Here is a 21794-nt window from a genome sequence, read left to right as displayed (position 1 = left end):
TAACTATTTTTGGAGTTATTACTATCTATCATGAAAGTAGAGAAATTGAAATTTGCTAATTTTTCTAATGTTTTTTGTAAATTAGGTATTTTTTAATAAATAAAAATGAAATTTTTTGACTCAGTTTTACCACTGTCATTAAAGGGAGTCTGTCACCTCCAAATGGCCATATACAGTGCTTGCATTGCCCTATAGCACACCTATACATGAATGTTATGGTACCTTTGTCTTTGTCTTTACACTTGCAGAAGCTGGAAAAACAAACTTTGATTGATATGCAAATTAGCACTCACAAGTGCCCAGGGGCGGCGTTCACTGTGTTGGTGCTCAGGCTGCCCTGCCTTTTTTTATTGTTCCCCCGCCCCAGCCTCTGCATATGCCCGCCCTCCTATTCCCTTGCGTCAGCCTAAGGTCCGGCCGAGATCCCGCGACTGTGCACTGCCTCCGGCCGGAGCATGCGCACTGCGATGCCATTGTTGGCACGACATCGCTTTAACTACTGCGCATGCTTCTGCGAACGGCGCAAAACCAGCGGCAATGTGGCGTTTTGATTTGCATACGTTTTTCCAGCTTCTGCAAGTCCAAAGACAAAGGTCCCATAACATTCATGTATAGGTGTGCTATAGGGCAATGTAAGCACTGTATATTGCCATATGGAGGTGATAGACTCCCTTTAAGTACAATATGTGACGAGAAAACATTCTCAGAATGGCCTGGATAAATAGAAGCGTATTAAAGTTGTTACCACATAAAGTGACACATGTCAGATTTGCTAAAAAATGGCCTGATCCTTGCTGAGGACAGTGCTGAGGAGATCGAGAGTGTGTGCTATAAATACTCAGCAGTATACTCCTAATTGCTGAGGAGATCGGAGATGCAGCCTGACATTCCCCCTCGGTGCACTAAACCCCCCTTTGCAGCGCTGAGGAGATAGGAGTTGCTCGTAATTCTCTTCTCCTGTGCTGAAGAGATCGGAGCTGTGGATTAGCTTGCCCTTCCCGCTCGGGTGCAGAGTTAATCCCTTCAGCTAACTTTAGTCACAAAAAATAAGGGGGGGGGGGGGGGGGGGGAATGAAAAATATAAATATAAAAAATATAAAATTAAATGAAAAAATATATAGTTAGAGTATAGTTAGTGTGTGTATGTGTGTGTGTGTGTGTATATATATATATATATATATATATATATATATATATATATATAATGTGGGTTAGGTAGATATATACATATATACACATAAACACTTGAGTGTGAAAACGTCAGTGCCCGCCCCTTTAACAGTGACCTCCACAGTGACCACCCCTTTAACAGTGATCTACACAGTGCCCGCCCATTTAACAGTGATCTACACAGTGCCCGCCCCTTTAACAGTGATCTACACAGTGCCCGCCCCTTTAACAGTGATCTACACAGTGCCCGCCCCTTTAACAGTGATCTACACAGTGCCCGCCCCTTTAACAGTGACTTCCACAGTGACCACCCCTTTAACTGTGACCGCCTTTTTAACAGTGATCTTCACAGTGCCTGCCCCTTTAACAGTGACCTCCACAGGGCCCTACCCCTTTAAGGCTAGGGCTACACGACGACATGTGTTGTGCGACATTTTGTCTCCACGATTTTGATAATGATAGGCTATGGTGTCGCACTGCGACATGGTGCGACTGCGTCACGACAGTCGCAAAAAAATCCATGCAAGATGGATGCATGTAGCAGCGTTGTTGTGCCCTATGTGTCAAGCGACTTGGGTTGGCCAGGTTATTATGAAAACCTGGAGTAAAGCTGTGTGTATGTGGAGAGTAAGGGCCTGCAAGCTACTAATGGCTGATAAGGGACATGTGACCGTGTGTATGCCAGTTGGCATATGAATAGAAAGACTTGCAGGCTTGTATTGGCTAATGCACGTCCTAGAAAGCTGAGACCCCCACAATATTTCTTTCCATCCATTCGTTGAAATGGTTGTTTGCGTTTTCGCAGAACATACATACATACACACACATACATACATACATATATATATATATATATATATATATATATATATAGCAGCCACTGTAAAAGTCACTGTTAAAGGGGTGGCCCCTATGAAGGTCACTGTTAAAAGGGTGGTCAATGCTAAAGGGGCGGTCACTTTTAAAGGGGCAGGCACTGTGAAAGTCATTGTTAAAGGCGCGGGCACTGTGGAGGTCAATGTTAAAGGGGCGAGCACTGTGGAGGTCATTGTTAAAGGGACGGGTACTGAAGAGGTCACTGTTATGGGGGAAACTGTCTATATCCTTTTTACGACACACGGAAACATAAAATGAAATAGATGAAATGTACCTGCTAGTCTCATACATACATACATATATATATATATATATATATATATATATATGTGTATGTATAAATGAATTTCTGTCTGGACGTTCTTTATGCGTGACCAAACAACTGGACCAATCTTCACCAAATTTGGCACCAATTAATTTCTGTCTGTCTGTCTGGACGTTCCTTATGCGTGACCAAACAACTGGACCGATCTTCACCAAATTTGCCACACAGGTACATCAGGTGTCCGGGAAGGTTTTAAACAGGGTCTCGGCTCTCTAGGACGTACCGTTCCTGAGATATTCCCCAAAAATTAGCCCCCCCCAATACAATCCTGCAAGTCTTTCTCTTCAAATCCCAACTGCCATAAACACAGTTTTTCTCCAGGTTTCCATAACAACCCAGCCATTTTTCTTCACGGCTTAAAGGGGGCGGGTACTGTGGAGGTCACGGTTATTGAAGTGGCGGGCACAGTGGAGTTCACTGTTATTAAAGGGGAGAGCTATATGAAGGTTGCTGTTTCAAGGGGCGGCCACTGTGAAAGTTGCTGTTAAAGGGGCGGTCTCTGTGAAAGTCACTGTTAAAGGGGCGGTCTCTGTTAAAGGGGCGGCCACTGTGAAAGTCTCTGTTAAAGGGGCGGCCACTGTGAAAGTCTCTGTTAAAGGGGTGGCCACTGTGAAAGTCTCTGTTACTGTTACAGGGGCGGTCACTATAAAAATCACTGTCAAAGGGGCGGTCACTGTTAAAGTGGGCATTTACTGAAAGACTGTTAAAGGGGTGGCGACTGTGAATATCACTGTTAAAGGTGCGGTCACTGTGAAAGTTACAGTTAAAGGGGCGGTCACTGTTAAGGGGGCTGCCACTGTGAAAGTCTCTTAAAGGGGCGGTCACTGTGAAAGTCACTGTTAAAGGGGCAGGTACTGAAAGTCACGGTTAAAGGGGCGGGCACTGTGAAAGTCACTGTTAAAGGGTCGGTCACTATGAAAGTTACTGTTAAAGGGGCAGGTACTGAAAGTCACTGTTAAAGGGGAGGCCACTGTTAAAGGGGGTGGTCACTGTGAAAGTCACTGTCAAAAGGGCGGTCACTGTGAAAGTCACTGTCAACTGTCAAAGGGGCGGTCACTGTGAAAGTCACTGTCAAAGGGGCGGTCACTGTGAAAGTCACCTTTTTTTTTTTTTGCACCGTTTTTATTTTATTTTTTTGACCGTGTTCATCTGAGGGGTTAGGTCATAGGGTATTTTTATAGAGCAGATTCTTACGGTCACGGCGATACCTAATATGTCTACTCTATTAATTTATTTTAGTTTAGTGTCTCAAGTCTGAGAACCATAGTTTTTTTTCGATTGTCAGTGGCTAAATGGAATTAAAATTAGGGGAGGGGATAATAAATTTAGTACTCCATGGAATTGTGGTACTCCCTGAAGCAACCGTCAATGCAGAGGCCCGGATGATCGGGGCACGTGTTACACTGAGTGGTGGTGTCCTTCCGTATCCCCCTCCTGTGACACACTCTGCACTTTTTTGGGGACCGTCCCTTCTTTCCAGTATGGGGGACCATACCTGGAAAGTGTTGGCCAGGGACGATCCGGGCACCTCCAGTTACCGAGGTACTCTGGCCTGCTTTTTTCCCGGTCAGAAAAGATCAGGGCCTTGAGGACTTCCTCATAGAAATGCAGGAATTACCCTATGTTGCCAGCGCTCTGGGACAGCACAAGAGTTGTACAAGGCAACCTGTACCAAGTAGACCACAACTTTTTTGTACCATGCCCGGGTTTTGCGCATGGCATTATATGGCTTGAGGACTTGATCAGAGAGATCAACTCCTCCCATATACCGATTGTAGTCGACGATACAATCGGGCTTGAGGACCGTTGCCGCGGTACCTCGCACAGGGACAGGGGTGATGCCATTACCGTGAATTGTGGACAGTACAAGGACATCCCTCTTGTCCTTCTATCTGACCAGCAACAGGTTTCCACTGTTAAGGGCACGGGTCTCACCCCTGGGGATAGGTACCTGGAGGGGGAGGGTAGGGAGGCTGCGATGATTTTTCTGCACGGACCCACAAGCGGACGTGAATCTAGTGGCGAGGGACTGGAACAAGGGGATACTAGTATAAAAGTTATCCACGTACAGGTGGTAACCTTTATCTAGCAGTGGGTGCATAAGGTCCCACGCAAGTTTCCCGCTAACACCCAGAGTGGGGGGGCATTCTGGAGGTTGAATACGGGAATCTCGCCCCTCGTACACACGAAACTTGTAAGTGTACCCTCACAAAGTTTGTACAGCTTCACGCCATACCTTCCCGCTTAGAGGGAACATACTGCCGGAAAATGAGTCTCTCTTTGAAAGCTCTTCAACAGCGACTTCCCTTCCAGGTACATAGGCTTCCGAAAATTTGGCCCCAAAGTGAGTGGAGGGGACATGCTGCATTATCTGAATAATGCAGCCATTTCCGGATGGCCTCAAACCGGGTACGTGTCATGGCTGTACTGTAAAGTGGGGTCGGGTAGAGGATGTCCCCACTCCAGTAATGCCTGACACTGGGTTTTGCCGAGGATGGCCGAGCGGTTAGCAGAGGGTTTTGCTCATTGCTGACACTCTGCATGAAACGACTGACATCTGTGCTCAGGGACCGCTGTATGGTAGGGGTTAACAGGGAGGGAGCTCCCTCTCTCATCGGGGGCTGCTGTGCTGCCTCCCCATCACCCGCTGCTCTGTTGTGTGAAGGCGTCCAGTTGCCATGGTAGCAGAAGTCTGATCAGACTAAGTGTAAAGTGAAAATACAGTACAGTACACTATATAGTGTACTGTATTGTATTATACAGACATCAAGTGGGTCTGGGTCAAAAAAAAAAAAAAAGTGAAGAAACTAACACATTTTTCGCTGATTAAAATACAACGGTCATGTTACTTTCCCCGCACGGTGAAAGCTTTAAAAAAAAAAAAAAAAAAAACCTATGATGAAATTGAAATTTTGCCCACCTTACTTCCCCAAATAGGTAATAAAAGTGAATTTTTCTGGTAGATTTCTAATTTCTATAAAATGCATGTTGGGCCAAAGTACTCATTCCACCCCTTGAAATATTCCTTAGGGGTTGTAGTTTCCAAAATGGGGTGACTTTTTGAGGGTTTTCTCTTTGTATGCGACATGGGGGAATCTTCAAATGCGACATGGTGCTGGCGAATGATTCCAGTGAAATCTGCCCTCCAAAATCTATATGGTGTTCCTTTCCTTCTGATGCCTGTTGTGCGCCTATTCAGCAGTTTACGAGCACATATAGGACATTTCTGTAAATGGCAGAATCTGTGAAATAGATGTTGTTTGTTTTACACTTGAGGGAGTAGTTTCTAAAATGGCAGCATTTATGGGTAGTTTATACTACATAAGCCCCACAAAGTGACTTCAACAAAATTTTTGGGAACATTATTTTAAAATTGGTTGTAAAAAGCCTTCTAACATTCTAAAAAATAAAATGACATTTTCAAAATGATGCCAGCATAAAGTAGACATATGGGAAATGTTAAGTCAGACTATCCGTCTTAGGCCTCATGCACACGATCGTATTTTGTTTCCGTGCCCGTTCCGATGGATACGCAAAAACAACGGATCCGCCACAAAAACGCAAATTGTGGATCCGCAAAAAAAGGATGATGATCCGTATGGCATCCGTTTTTTTTGCGGATCCATTGTAATAATGCCTATCCTTGTCCGCAAACAAGAAAAAAATAGGACATGCACTATTTATTTTGCGGAGCAACGGAACGGACATACTGATGCGGACAGCACACGGTGTTCTGTCCGCATTTTTTGCGGACCCATTGAAATGATCGGACACGGAAACAAAATACGGTCGTGTGCATGAGGCCTAAAAAGCTGAGAAATTAAAATTTTTCTAAATGTTCTGGAAATGTGAAACATATTCACATAAATTAACCACTATTTTGAAGTACAATGTGTCATGAATAAACAATTTTAGAATGGCCTGAATAAGTAAGAGTGCTTCAAAGTTATTACCTCATAAAGTGACACGTCAGATTTTCAAAAAATTGCCGGGTCCTTAAGGTGTTAAGCGCTTTATAGAATCACTACTTTTGTACACCGATGACGTGTCAGCAGTGTACATGTGTAGGGATTTGCTGTACTGTGGAATGGGGCCACAGCAAGCGGGTCACCACTCCTGCCTGTGCCCCTGCAGGCAGCGTTTTGATGTCCGCCTCAAGAGCAGAATGGAGACTGATCGGAGGCAAACTGATGTATTCTGAGCGGATCCTTTTCCATTCAGAATGCATTAGGGCAAAACTGATCTGTTTTGGATCACTGAATGGATCTCACAAATGGAAAGCCAAAACGCTTGTGTGAAAGTAGCCTAACTTGAAAGCTCTGAATAACACACTGTTACAGGAGAACTTTAGTAGAGCAGGCTCAGGCAGCGGACATAGGCAGGAGTGGCGACCTGTACAGCTTGCTGTGGCCCCATTCCACAGTAGACTGGAATCTGTACAAATGTAGCAATTCTACAGGGCTCCAGATGGCGACCAAAAGGGTCGCCAATACGATTTAGAATTGCTAAATGGCAACAAGACTTTGTAGTCTTATTGCCATTTGCGCCTAGACCCTCCACCACTCTGCCACTTTCACATTAAACTGACATGGCACCTGCTGTCAGCACGTGCCATGTTCTTCTCAACAGCACAGGGGAGAAGGAGGCAGTCTCTCCCCCCTGCACCGCTGCCACCAATGGACTGATAGAAGCGAGAAGGAGGGGAGGGGCTGTGGCCACTGCACCACCAATAAATATATAGTTTAGCAAACGCAGGCTGCGGGTGCCGGCCATATCCCATACCCGGCACCCAGCCTCTATGACTGCGCACACTGCGATCCGCCGCTATTAACCCCTCCTCCGCACCTTTAAATCACCCCCTTGCCCAATTTTACATATAAAATATATAAACAATTTAAAAAATTACATATCGCCATGCCCGAAAAAGTGCGAATTATTTAAATATTTAAAAATATCTCCTATGCGGTGAACACCGTAAGGCTACTTTCACACTTGCGCTTGATCGGATCCGTTCTGAACGGATCCGATCATATTAATGCAGACGGAGGCTCCGTTCAGTACAGATCCGTCTGCATTAATAACTTAGAAAAATTTCTAAGTTCGAAAGTAGCCTGAGCGGATCCGTTCAGACTTTCAATGTAAAGTCAATGGGGGACGGATCCGCTTGAAGATTGAGCCATATGGTGTCATCTTCAAGCGGATCCGTTCCCATTGACTTACATTGTAAGTCTGGACGGATCCGCACGGCCAGGCGGACAGCTGAACGCTGCAAGCAGCGTTCATCTGTCCGCCTGGCCGTGCGGAGGCGAGCGGAGCGGAGGCTGAACGCCGCCAGACTGATGCAGTCTGAGCGGATCCGCATCCATTCAGACTGCATCAGGGCTGGACGGAAGCGTTCTGCTCCGCTCGTGAGCTCCTTCAAACGGAGCTCACGAGCGGACAGCAGAACGCTAGTGTGAAAGTAGCCTAACAGAAAAAAACATGCAATTTGCTATTTGTTTGTCCCGACAAAAATTAGGTTAGGACTGTTCTATTATGATCCATAAAATCTGGAATGCACGCAGCTTTTTTGGTGTTTTATATTTTTTTATGTGGTATAGAGTATCCCAATACTTTTTTATGGTATCGAAATAAAGTCAAAATTTTGGTATCGTGACAACCCTAGGTAAGACATGTGTGTTTTATTATTTTTTTTTAAATTATACTGTAATTATATGTATTTTAAATTTGGCGACTAAAAATTTACATTTGGCTATTCAATTTTTCAGTTTAGGAGCTAATGGCTCCTTGATATTTTTTTTTGTCTGGAGACCTGTTCTAAAGCACAAGTTCAACTGCCTATTTCTTTAGCACAAAAGCAATTGTATTACAAAATATTTTTAGGATCTTTACATTTTTAAATAAAGTTGTTTAAAACCTTAGTTATTCTTTTAAAAAACAAACAAACACTTGGGCCTCTTTCACACTGGTGTGTGTGCCCCATGGTCGTGCTGCAGGCCGCAATGCACGAGCACAGTCCGTGGGGCAACCGCAGCGGATCGCGGACCCATTCACTTGAATGGGTCCGCGATCCAGCCGTTCCGCAAAATGATAGGATGTGTTCTATCTTTTTGCGGAATGGAAGTACGGGACGAAATCCCACACAAGCACTCCGTAGTGGTTCCGTTCCACACCATTCCGCATCTCCGGATTTGCAGACCCATTGAAGTAAATGGGTCTGCATCCGTGATGCGGAATGCCCACGGAACGGCACCTGTGTATTTCGGATCCGCAAATGCGGTCCGCAATATGGCAACGGGACGCACACACCCGTGTGAAAGAGGCCTTAGTCCTAGAAATTAATTGGATTTTTGAAAACCCTCAGTCAAGGTTGCTTTTTCCGAATAACTTCTTGCATACATGTGAAAGGTAGAATTACATATGATCTGTACATTTACACTTTTTAAACTTTTTCCACCATCCCAAATAGATCTTTACAAGAATATTTTAGAATCAACACTTTCTACATCAGGAATCGATACAGTCAAGTTGTATCCAATTCTCCTGTCATCTGGGCTTCCTCGGGAAACTTTAGGGCAGATTTGGGCAATGGCAAATAAGACAACTCCTGGAAAACTAACAAAAGAAGAACTGTATATTGTCCTTGCTATGATTGGAATTGCACAGGTAACCATTATCCGCATCTCTTGTTTTGGTGGACTTTTGAGGTGGATAGAAAAGAATAGCACTGCATGCAGCTTAATTTTTTACGTCAAAACAGCAGAGGCTGACAGATCCCATTGTGAGTCAGTTAGGTGTGTCTGGCTGTATTGGTATTTGTCATCAGATGAAACAGGTAATGTCATCTAAGTGTTCACTGCAAGCAGCCAGCACATTATCTTTTAATTCTATGCCTATGGAGGGGACTTGTTGCTCTGCAAGATATATAAAAAAAAATAATCATCAACGCTGAATTGTTAATGGATGCTATCTTTCATTTATTATTTATTTTACAAGCAGAGAGGAGACTGTGCCTTGAACGTGGATATGCTGAATCAGTTTACACGTGCACCTATACCAAATTTAAGTAGCTTTCCACCAACTTTTCCAAGCACCATGAATCCACTGCACATAGCACAATCAAGGCCTTCTGTGGCAAAACCTCTTGAAATTAGCCAGCCAACACTGAAAAGTACATCAAATGCTTTGGGCGATATTGCACAGCAGGCTTTCATGCCATCCTCGTTCGCTCAACCGGTAAGTTCCAATTTAACCTGTTGCTTCATGTATAGTGCACATTAAAGGGTTTATTCAATCCCTATAATGCCCCCCAAAATGCCTGGGTCAGTTATACTTGCCCTGCTTCTGATGGCCACCACTGCATCTTCTCGTCTCGCGGATCACGGGACACAGCCAATAGCAGGGACAAGCCTACCTAGCGGAGATGCATAGGCGGCCATGCGGGCATCAGAAGCGTCGCAGATAACCTTTTTAAAATTTTAACAAGACACTGTTTTAAGAAGCAGTTCAATATCGGTGTTACTTCTCCAAATAATCTTATGTATCAAGCAATTATTGGTAGTGAACCAGCCATGCCATAATTGAATGATTGTCAGCAGAGACAAGGGCTGAATTTACATGCAGCAATCACCTCTGCCGTGTGGGACAAGCAATCATTGCAGTGATCACTTGTCCCCATAGAGAATCACTTTTTTGGGCAGCACAATGCTGTTTAGACAGTATGATTTGCTTCACAAGAACAATGATTTTTAGTGCTGGAGAATGACCCGATCGCCCAGTGAATGTGGATCCACTAGTCCATCAGGTGATCTCAGGCACATTTTACACAGCCCAGTTATAGGGAGCCAGCATTTATACACATGCTCATACCTGAAAATCTCGGTCCGTGTAAAAGGACCTTTAGGCCTCTTTCACGCGACCGTATGGCTTTTTCAGTGTTTTGTGGTCCGTTTTTCACGGATCCGTTGTTTTGTTTTTTGTTTCCGTTGTGCTTCCGTTTCCGTTCCATTTTTCTGTTCTGTTTTTCCGTATGGCATATACAGTGTACAGTAATTGCATAGAAAAAATTGGGCTGGGCATAAAATTTTCAATAGATAGTTTCGCAAAAACGGAACGGATACGGAAGACATGCGGATGCATTTCCGTATGTGTTCCGTTTTTTTTGCGGACCCATTGACTTGAATGGAGCCACGGAACGTGATTTGCGGGCAATAATCGGACATGTTTTATCCTTCAACGGAACGCAAATACGTTTTTTTGCAGAACCATTGAAATGAATGGTTCCGTATACGGAATGTAAAAAACGGCCCGTAAATGGGAAAAAAAACGGTCGTCTGAAAGAGCCCTTAGTCTGATCCTGTGGTCATCCTCCCTTCTGTCTGCCGTCTACATGCAAGGGGGAGTAAGCAGTTTTTGTATAGGATCTGTTTACTGTATACAAAGTGATAAGAAATTGTGTCTTTCTTGTCATTTGTATAGCTATTTAAAGCAGATGATGATGATTTCCAAGATTTTCAAGATGCTTCTAAATCTGGATCGATAGACGATTCTTTCTCTGATTTCCAGAGTAATAATGTGAAATCCACCTCTTCTTTTAGCAGGTAAGAAATGTATGTAGTATTTTGAAATTTTAACCTATTTGTGCATATTTTTTAAAATCAAAATTATGTCTGGCCAAACTACCAATGACAAGGTGGCTTCTGCAGATGGGAATTTAACTCTATCGGACTTGCCTCTCCTGGACCTAGATAAGCCTACAAAATTATTTGGCAGTGTAGGATCAAGCTCTAGTAAAGCTGCTTCTAACATGACTATTGTGTTCTACACAGTTGAGTCACATTATTCAGCGCTCCAGACAAAAAAATATCAAGGAGCTATTGGCTCCTAACCTGAAAAATTTAGGAGCCAAATAAAATTTTTAGGTGGCAAATTTTAAATATAATTACGGTATAATATTTTTTTTTTATCAGATAATATTTTGAGTTATGAAAAATAAACCATTCGTCCAGTACAATACAATGATATTGTTTACAAAACTCAGAGCGACTAACATCCAAATATTTTTTTGTATACAAACCCCAACACAAAACCCCCCATCCCCTGAGTTGAGACATTCGTTATAAAATATAAACATTTGTCATATATCTAGGGACCAAGTCCCGACCATGCGGTATATAAAACAGATTACAGAGAAGTATAGGCAGTGGCAGACTAATATACCATTTAATAGAAGTAACAACAGGTAAAAACCAGAAGAGTACGCTTAAGCAGCCTTTAATAACCCCCACTAAAGTCACCCCATAATAACCCTGATCCCACTATGAAGGATAACCATGGGCTACATACTCCCGACTTATCTATCCAAGGACCCCAAATAATTTCAAACTTAGAAAGACATTTACGCTTCATATATATCCCCCTTTCTAGCCTAATAACCACATTCATCCTTGCAGTAAATTCAGAGATGCTTGGGGGAAGTGGCTGTATCCACTTAGCAGCTATAGTTTACGTGCCTGATACAAAAGTCTATTGATTCCAACCGTGATAAGCGGCTGCAAATTGTCTGATTCAAAGATTCCAAGGAGACACATTTTAGGATCCAGTGAAAAGCTGGCACTATAAATTTTATTTATCAGATTAATAACACCCGTCCAGTATCTTTGTAATGTCTTGCAGCTCCACAGCATATGGAATATACCAGCCGCTTCCCCCCCCCCCCCCCCACATCTCGAACAAGAAGAATCCGATCTATATCCCACCTTCCATAGAAAAACTGGGATTCTATAGATCCTATGTAACATAAAAAGTTGTGACAGTCTAGCAGCTTCACTGAGGGACAGCGTTGGAGTCAGTGAAAGTACGTCTTCCCATTGGGTATCAGTGATAGGACCGACATCCTCTTCCCATTTCACTTTAATCTTAAGTGGGAATTTTTTTTAAATATTCACCTAGGAGTTCTTTATAAGTGCCAGAGATAGCGCCCCTTGCAGAGCCTGATTCTACAAGTTTTGTAAATATTTGGTGGGAGACAAATCGCACCGAAGACCCTTTAAATTGTGAGCTTAAAGCATGCCTCAACTGGAGATATTTTTAAAATTGAGTAGACTCTAAACCAAATTCAGAACAGAGTTGGGCAAATTGTTTTAAGATACCTTGAGAGTAGAGCTGTCCCACTTTCCACAGCCCCTTTCGCTCCCAGACAGAGAATCCTTGTAGACCAGATAGTTCAGCCAAAGTAGGATTGTTCCAGACAGGAGATAGATCAAGTAGGTCCGAGACTCCCAGTATTTCCCTAGAGTTTCCCCAGACTTTCCTAATTAGTTTAATAATTGGAAGTGATTTGACAGGGTCAGATATGTTTTTTTCCAAAATCGACATGGGGGGGGGGGAACCTGGACACCCATTTTATTAGTTCCCCAGTCCTCCCAACCTTTCCCAGTGCCCCCCATCCTTTAAAATGCTGCAACTGCGCCGCTAGGAAATAAAGGAAGGGGTTAGGCAAGGCCAATCCACCCATTTCTTTATCGCGTTGTAAGGTTCATACCTGATTCTATTACATTTATTTCCCCCCCACAGCAACAGACAAAATATCTGCTGTATCTTTTAAAAATGGTGCATGGGTATCCAAACTGGCCAGTTGTAAAGTCATCTTAAGAAGGTTACCTCTACCTATTACAGAGAGAGGGAGTTTATGCCAAGCATCCGTTTTCATTTTAAATTTCTCCATTAACGGTTGTAGATTGTCTGTAATAAACAATTGGGGGTTAACCGAAACATTTATGCCCAGATAGTTGAAGGATGAGACCACTTTCAAATGTACATGATCTAAACGGAGAGATTGCGGAAGGGGGGAAAGCGGGAGAATGACAGACTTGTTCCAATTAATATTTAAACCAGATTGTTTCCCGAAGCCTTATATTAAGGAGATAATAGGATTAATGGATACAGCCAGATCACCTACATATAACAACATATCGTCTGCGTAAAGTGAAATCTTTCTTCTACATTTCCCCTACCCAGGCCTCAAATCATATGAGTAGAGCTCAGAATGCATGCCAAAGGTTCTATCGCAATGGCAAATAGGAGGGGCGACAGGGGACAACCCTGCCTGGTGCCCCTCTCCAATTCCATCGTCAGGGACAGTTTCCCATTAATTCTAAGCCTAGCTCTCGGCTGACTATAAAGTAATTTCACCCAACCAATATATACAGGGCCAAACCCCAGCTTTAACATGACTGCCCATAGATAGTCCCACTCAACGCTATCAAAAGCCTTGGCAGCATCAAGTAAAACCACCGCAGGACACCCCTCTACTGCCATATGTCCCCTAGAGCCAGTGCCATCAGCCCCATGTGGCATTTGCCATCATCTGCCTGCCATATGTCCTCCAGAAGAGCCAGTGCCATCAGCTCCCATGTGGCATTCGCCATAATCTGCCTGCCATATGCTCCCCAGAAGAGCCAGTCCCCCATCAGCCCCCATGTGGCATTTGCCATAATCTGCCTGCTACATGTCCCCCAGAAGAGCCAGTGCCATCAGCCCCCATGTGGCATTTGCCATCATCTGCCTGCCATATGTCCCCCAGAAGAGCCAGTGCCATCAGCCCCCACGTGGCATTTGCCATCTGCCTGCCATATGTCCCCCAGAAGAGCCAGTGCCATCAGCCCCCATGTGGCATTTGCAATAATCTGCCTGCCATATGCTCCCCAGAAGAGCCAGTGCCATCAGCCCTCATGTGGCATTTGCCATCATCTGCCTGCTACATGTCCCTCAGAAGAGCCAGTGCCATCAGCCCCCATATGGCATTTGCCATTATCTGCCTGCCATATGTCCACCAGAAGAGCCAGTGCCATCAGCCCCCATGTTGCATTTGCCATCTGCCTGCCATATGTCCCCCAGAAGAGCCAGTGCCATCAGCCCCTATGTGGCATTTGCCCTTTGCCTGCCATTTGTCCCCGAGAAGACCCAGTTCCATCAGCCCCCATATGGCATTTGCCCTCTGCCTGCCATATGTCCCTCAGAAGAGCCAGTACCATCAGCCCCCATGTGGCATTTTCCCTCTGCCTGCCATTTGTCCCCGAGAAGACCCAGTGCCATCAGCCCCCATGTGGCATTTGCCCTCTGCCTGCCATATGACCCCCAGAAGAGCCAGTGCCATCAGCCCCCATGTGGCATTTGCCATCTGCCTGCCATATGTCCCCCAGAAGAGCCAGTGCCATCAGCCCCCATGTGACATTTGCCATCTGCCTGCCATATGTCCCCCAGAAGAGCCAGTGCCATCAGCCCCCATGTGGCATTTGCCAACCCAGAATCGCTATACTTACCTATACTGCAGGCCGGGGTGCTCGGCGAGTCGGCAGTCCGCACTCCACAGGTCACATCTTCCCAGCATGCATTGCAGGACCTGACATCACACACAGCGTCAGCCAGCGAGCTGACGCTGTGTGCACGCCAGGTCCTGGCAACTACACTACAGCGCGGAGCGGTGAGAAGGTTCGTCTTTTCACTACCGCTCTTCGTCATATCGCGGTCCGGCTATATATGCGATTTGGACAAAATCTGAATCGTTGCACAGATTTATATCCTCCATATCGCATATATCGCCCACCCCTACCGACAACCTGGACTTATACACTCACCTAAAGAATTATTAGGAACACCATACTAATATGGTGTTGGACCCCCTTTTGCCTTCAGAACTGCCTTAATTCTGTGTGGCATTGATTCAACAAGGTGCTGATAGCATTCTTTAGAAATGTTGGCCCATATTGATAGGATAGCATCTTGCAGTTGATGGAGATTTGAGGGATGCACATTCAGAGCGCGAAGCTCCCATTCCACCACATCCCAAAGATGCTCTATTGGGTTGAGATCTGGTGACTGTGGGGGCCATTTTAGTACAGTGAACTCATTGTCATGTTCAAGAAACCAATTTCAAATGATTCGAGCTTTGTGACATGGTGCATTATCCTGCTGGAAGTAGCCATCAGAGGATGGGTACATGGTGGTCATGAAGGGATGGACATGGTCAGAAACAATGCTCAGGTAGCCCGTGGCATTTAAACGATGGCCAATTGGCACTAAGGGGCCTAAAGTGTGCCCAGAAAACATCCCCCACACCATTACACCACCACCAGCCTGCACAGTGATAACAAGGCATGATGGATACATGTTCTCATTCTTTTTACGCCAAATTCGGACTCTACCATTTTAATGTCTCAACAGAAATCGAGACTCATCAGACCAGGCAACATTTTTCCAGTCTTCAACAGTCCAATTTTGGTGAGCTTGTGCAAATTGTAGCCTCTTTTTCCTATTTGTAGTGGAGATGAGTGGTACCCGGTGGGGTCTTCTGCTGTTGTAGCCCACCTTTCTTTCCCATTCTGACATTCAGTTTGGAGTTCAGGAGATTGTCTTGACCAGGACCACAACCCTACATGCATTGAAGCAACTGCCATGTGATTGGTTGACTAGATAATTACATTAATGAGAAATAGAACAGGTGTTCCTATTAATTATTTAGGTGAGTGTATACCTCTTCATAATGAGCATGAAAAACACCCATTATATTGTCATCACCCGTTACCAAAGAGCCCAGCGCATTTGTAATACCTGACACACAGGATGGGCCTGATTGAGACTTCACTATAGGGGGTAACAGATGACCAGGACTTTCCCCCTCCATAAAATAACTTTCCTTTTTAAAGAATAGCCTGTCTCCGACCCTACTAATCTGATATTCTTTCAAAAGATCCTGTGCTTCTGTCCAATTGAAGGAATTCTCCACCGTAGGATCAGCAACATATTTGGCTTCAGTGGCTTGAACTCTGGCCCTGATTTTGGATTTATGGGAACTTATCTGTTTAATATACACCCCTCTAGTATAGGCCTTCATCGTATCCTAAACTATTGAGGGGCTAGCTGTTCCCCCACATTAGTAGCGAAAAAGTCTTTCAAGGCAGCTACAATTACATCCCCATTATCTACTAATGGAAGCCAGAATGGATTTAAGTGCCACGTCTGTCTCGGGACAGGTACACCATCTCCAATACCTAATAGTAGCAAGGCAGGTGCATGGTCAGAAATACTACGGGGCAAATAAACAACATCCCGAACCTTATCTAACAGTATCGGTGATCCAACAACTAGGTTGATCCTGGATAATGAGTTATCAGAGGAAGAGTAACAGGAATACTGTCTCCCTCCAGGGTTTCTAGTCCTCCATAAGTCATGCAGATCTACCTCTAAAAGCGTCCTGGCTAACAATGTAGGGGAGGGACCAGATACCCCACCATCAGGTTGGAACTTATCGAGAGACTTATCTAAGTACATATTGAAGTCACCAACTATCAAAATCGGCATTTCTGGAAATCTGAGAGTAAAAGTCAAGACTTTTTTAAGAACTTCACAAGAATATGGGGGGTATATAGATAGCTACCAGCAGCAAACTAAATTGAAATATAGAGCATTCAATACACACAAAACGGCCCTAATCATCCACATAAACCCCCCTAGAGATAAAGGGGAGGGTTCTATGTACCAAGACACTCACCCCCCTTTATTGTACAGAATGGGTAGAGTGAAAGCTCTGCGCCACCCAAGCCCTATGAACAAAACGTGTCGTTTCAGGGAGAAGAAAAGTTTCAGAGAGGCATAAGATTGCCGGTTGGTGGGTTTGAAGAACATGAAATACAGCATTGCGTTTAACGGATTAGTTCAGCCTCCTCACATTCCATGAGATTATTCTAAGGGTACCCATTTATACTCCTGAACCATAAAATAACTTGTCTGCCACTGCCTTCTCCAAAACCATCCACAGGAATCTGTCTCTAGAACATAAAGTCTCAAAAACCCACATAACCCATCCCACCCTATCCAACCAAAGAGTAACTATTATAGGCATTGCCCACATAAATTAGAAGCTGGGGAAAATAAATATGATCAAACCTGAAATATCAGAAATATATTAATTCAGCAATAACGCTCAGCTTCTAATCCCGGCATTACCAGCAAATTTTGTATTAACCTGCTTTAGCATACCTATTAATTGCAAACTAATTGAGTAACTAAGGCTCCGGCCATCATAGATGCAAAAATATGCCCAGTATACCTTCAATTACAGAACATGGAATAAACAGCAAACAATGTAGTGGCAGATTAACTTTCCCCGGTTGCCCATCTTCCTAAAGCAAGAGGAGAGATATCAGAGATGAACATAACGACTTATAGTACAGACCAGTTCAGGTACCACTACGTAGATCCTTTTCAACAGAGTCCAGCCACTGACAAGCTGCAGCTGGATCCTCAAATAGGTGTGATTTATCCTTCGCTACCACCCGCAGTCTAGCGGGGTATATCATGAAATACAGTAGTTGTAGTTGTCGCAGCCGGCGTTTGATATCAAGAAAACGTGCTTGCTTCTTCTGGACTTCCACAGAAAAGTCAGGAAATAGAGAGATCCGGTTTCCATTCATTGTAAGGTCGGTGCAGTCTCTAGCGCCTTGCAATATGGCATCACGGTCTCGAAAGTGAAGAACTTTAAGCAGCAAAGTACGCGGTGGCGCCCCTGGTGGTGGAGTGTGAAACGGAACCCGATGCGCATTCCACAGCAAAAAGTGGCGACAACTTGTCTTTGCCTATCTTCTCTGTCAGCCATTGTTCCACAAATGCTACAGCATCAGCGCCTTCAGTACGTTCAGAGACCCCAATCATGCGTACATTATTCCGGCGCAGTCTGTTCTCCATATCATCAGTTTTGGAGATAAGCATGGTAACATTGTGAATCACCTGCTGCATGTCACGTTTAACCGGTGGCATTTGGTCTTCCAGGTCACTTAAGTGACCCTCCATTTCGCCTATGCGTTCTTTAACTTGCTGCACATCCTGCCTGAGTAGCCCAATGTCCTCCTTGAGGCTTCCCACATTAGTAGTGAGCGCAGCCAGTGCAAAATTGCATTGTGACATCGCTGAAAATAAATCTTTTATGGTAGGCTCAGGCGCTCCAGCAGCCATCTTAACACCACTGACCTCAATGTCCTTAGCCGAGAAGTCATCATGGGAGAAAGGCACAGGGAAGTTTATGGCTATCGGCAGCAGGTTGAGCCCCAGGAATCAGAGCAGGAGTCCTTGGCTCCGCTGTGTGAGCGAATCGCTCTAGACGTGCTGCCACATCCGACGGCTTTACTGCCTATCCGGCGCCTGTTTGCTTTGCCGGAGTAGCGCCATCATCGTCCTTGCCCTCCTTTTCTTTTGCATTCTGACGCCTCATAATGCAGCAGGAGGCAAGCAGGGCAAAGGGGACCAGCTTCAGACCGATCGGTGGCTATGAAAACCCCAGATGAGCGGGGGTAAAAGGTAAAATACAGGATTCTCAGCCAGGAGCCGAGCGCCGCAAGTCTGCTCGCATTCCTCATCAGGCCATGCCCCCAATTACGGTATAATAAAAAAAAAAAAAGGACATGCCTTACCTAGGGTTATCGCGATACCAAAGTTTTGATTCAATTTCGATACGATATAAAGGTATTGCGATACTCTCTATACCATTCGATACCACGCGAAAAAAAACACCCAAAAGGCCTTTTGCATTCCGCATTTTATGGAACGTCTGGATCATAATAGAACAGTCCTATCCTATGATTTGGGGGACAGATTGACAAATTGCAAGTTTTTTTTTTTTTCTGTTAGGTAGTTCACCGCATAGGCGATATTTTTTAATAGTTCGCACTTTTTCGGGCGTGGCGATATGTAATATGTTTTATTTTTTTATTGTTTATATATTTTATATTTAAAATTGGGAAAGGGGGTGATTTGAAACTTTTTTAATTTTTATTAAATTATTTAACTATTATTTAACAATTAACCCCCTTAGGGGCTAGAACTTGGGATCTTTTAATCCCTTGTCCTTTCCACCCTCATAGAGATCTATTAGGGTGAAAAGGACTTCACACTCTCCTGCTGCCCTGTGCATAGTACACACAGCAGCAGGGAGCCAACCATGGCAGCCAGGACTTCAGTAGCATCCTTATTGCCATGGCAACCGATCAGAGCCCCGCAATTACACTGGTGGGGCTCCAATCAGAAGCTGCCACTGCACCACCACCAATGAGGAGGAGGGGAGGGGACCCTGTGGCCACTGCGACTAATGACTATAACAATGGAGGGGGGGGGGGGCTGTGGCCACTCCGCCACCAATGATTATAATAGTTATAATACTGGGGGGGCGCCACCAATGAATATAATTACCACATTCGTTTAAGTGAATATAGTTTATGCCTGAATACAAACGCAGCGGAGGAGTACAAATTATGCGGTAATTCACATATATAATACATAGTCCTACATAACTATGAGGCTGCTATTTCTGCAGCGAAACCATTACTAGTCTCTTCAATAATGTCTTCTGTGCAGAAAGAGCAATAAGGAAAAGAACATAAGACCACTGCCGCCATAACACAAAGAGATACCTGCCCACCTGACACGGCCATACACTGCGCCCACCTGATACAGCGCTCCTAACTAGAAAAAAGACCATGCGTAAAAATACACAAGTCTTTTTTTAGGGAGTAAAATGGCCTGAATAGGCGTCTGACGCTTTTACGGGCGTTATTGTGACCTCTGTATACCCCTTTTCATATATACAGCGCCATAGAATGAATGGTACTTTAATAATAAGTAGTGATAGTAATACTATAGTAGGCAGCAAGTGAATGGTCAGTTCTGGAAGCTGATGTGTTGGAAGCAGAAAAAAATGGTCAAGCGTAAGCATGAGTGACATTGGCAAGTACCAAATTAACTTGGCTTGATTGTCTGAGCAGCTTATTAATAGCAGGTCTTGTGGGGGGTGTTTTAAAGTTTTAAAAAAATATACAAAACATAAATATATAAAAATTCAAATCACCCCCCTCCTTTCCATAAAATCAAAATACTTAAACAATAAAAAAGATCAACATCATGGGCCTCACCACGTGTAAAAACGCCTGTAGTATTAAAATATAAAAACTTATCACATACGGTAAATTATGAGACTGGGGGAAAAAATTAAAATGGCTGATTTAGCATTTTTTTCCTGCACATTAACTCCCAAAAAAAATTATAAAAAGGGATGAAAAAGTCTTACACACCCCAAATGGTATTCAAAAAAATCTACAAATCGTCCTGCAAAAAATGAGTGATAAATATAAATACTTCCAAAATGTTTTTTCCTTTTTAAGTATTTAAAGGGAATGTGTCATCAGAAAACTACCTATTGTTTAAATCCTGTTTTTATGTTTAAGATATAATTAAAGAATTTTTGATGTTTTCAGTTTTCCATGTCCATTATCATTATATTTAATGATGTGCTAGTGTCAGCAGTCCATAACAGTTATCATCTGTCTGCTGCCATTCACCTTAAAAACTTACTTTTATAGATATGCTAATGAGCCCCTAGGTGCTATGTGGGCGTCATTAGCACCTAGAGGGCTCCGTCCACTAACCCTTTCAGCCGCCCATCGCGTCCCTCCAGCCTGCCCCGCTCCTGTTGATTGACTTGAAACTTCTCAGTATCTCGTACCAATTCCCGCGCCTGCGCCGTGCCACTTGGAACCGAACTAGAGTACGGGAAATCGTTTTTTACAGTACAAACTAATTATGAAGTTATTGCGCGAAGTCAATAACTTGGGCTCATCTGAGCCAGTACATTCTAATACTGTACGGAGATCCTGCTCCGTACAGTATTAGAATGAAGTTTTATGCAAATCGACTTCGAATGTTTCATCCAAACTCGATTCGCTCATCCCTAGTTGTAAAACCTTAGGAAAATTTGTTTTCAAATGGAAAATTTACAAAAAAGTGACATTTTAAAATGTCTCCTATTTTCCTTAAATTTGTGTATGACACCTAAAGGGTTAAGGGTACTTTCACACTTGCATTGCTGGATTCCGGCAATCTGTATGCAAACGGAACCCATTTGTAGACGGATCCGGATGCGGATCTGTCTCACAAATGCAATGCAATACCGGATCCATCTCTCCGGTGTCATCGGATCCGGTATATATATATATATATATTTTTTTTTTTACATTTTTTTACATTTTTAAAGGTCTAAATATGCGCAGACCGGAAGACTGGATCCGTCAATGCAGCAATGTGGCACTAATACATTCCAATAAAAAAAAATAAATTATTGACTCATTTACCACTAAAATGCAGTATGATGTGTCACGACAAAACAGTCACAAAATCGGTTTAATAAGTGACAGTGTAAGGGGTTAAATAAACAGTGGCAATCAAATATATATATTTTTTTCATAGTAATCTGGATATACCATTCATATACCGTCTTGAGTCTCATTAATCTCCAGTTTGGGCATCTCTATCTCTGCCTTGATTTATTCTTTACAGATATCTCTATCTCTTGACCACCAAAATAAATTTTCCTTATCTT

At 43.7% G+C, this 21794-nt stretch overlaps 1 protein-coding gene across 4 annotated transcripts in view; it reads left to right on the top strand.

Annotated features, from left to right (window-relative positions):
* SYNRG (synergin gamma) overlaps positions 1-21794 on the top strand; it is a 208515-nt gene that overhangs the window by 69041 nt on the left and 117680 nt on the right. For 2 of the 4 annotated variants that reach the window (XM_044288117.1, XM_044288120.1), the window contains 4 exons: positions 8841-9037; positions 9368-9607; positions 10850-10971; positions 15596-15652. In XM_044288117.1, the coding sequence (XP_044144052.1) occupies positions 8841-9037; positions 9368-9607; positions 10850-10971; positions 15596-15652 (616 nt within the window). The remainder of the gene's footprint in view (positions 1-8840; positions 9038-9367; positions 9608-10849; positions 10972-15595; positions 15653-21794) is intronic. The other 2 variants (XM_044288118.1, XM_044288119.1) reach the window with 2 other exon arrangements.

Source organism: Bufo gargarizans, chromosome 3 (assembly GCF_014858855.1).
Source record: "Bufo gargarizans isolate SCDJY-AF-19 chromosome 3, ASM1485885v1, whole genome shotgun sequence".
Classification (NCBI taxonomy): domain Eukaryota; kingdom Metazoa; phylum Chordata; class Amphibia; order Anura; family Bufonidae; genus Bufo; species Bufo gargarizans.
Note: the sequence above shows the minus strand (reverse complement) of the source record. Positions and strands in the feature narration are given on the sequence as shown.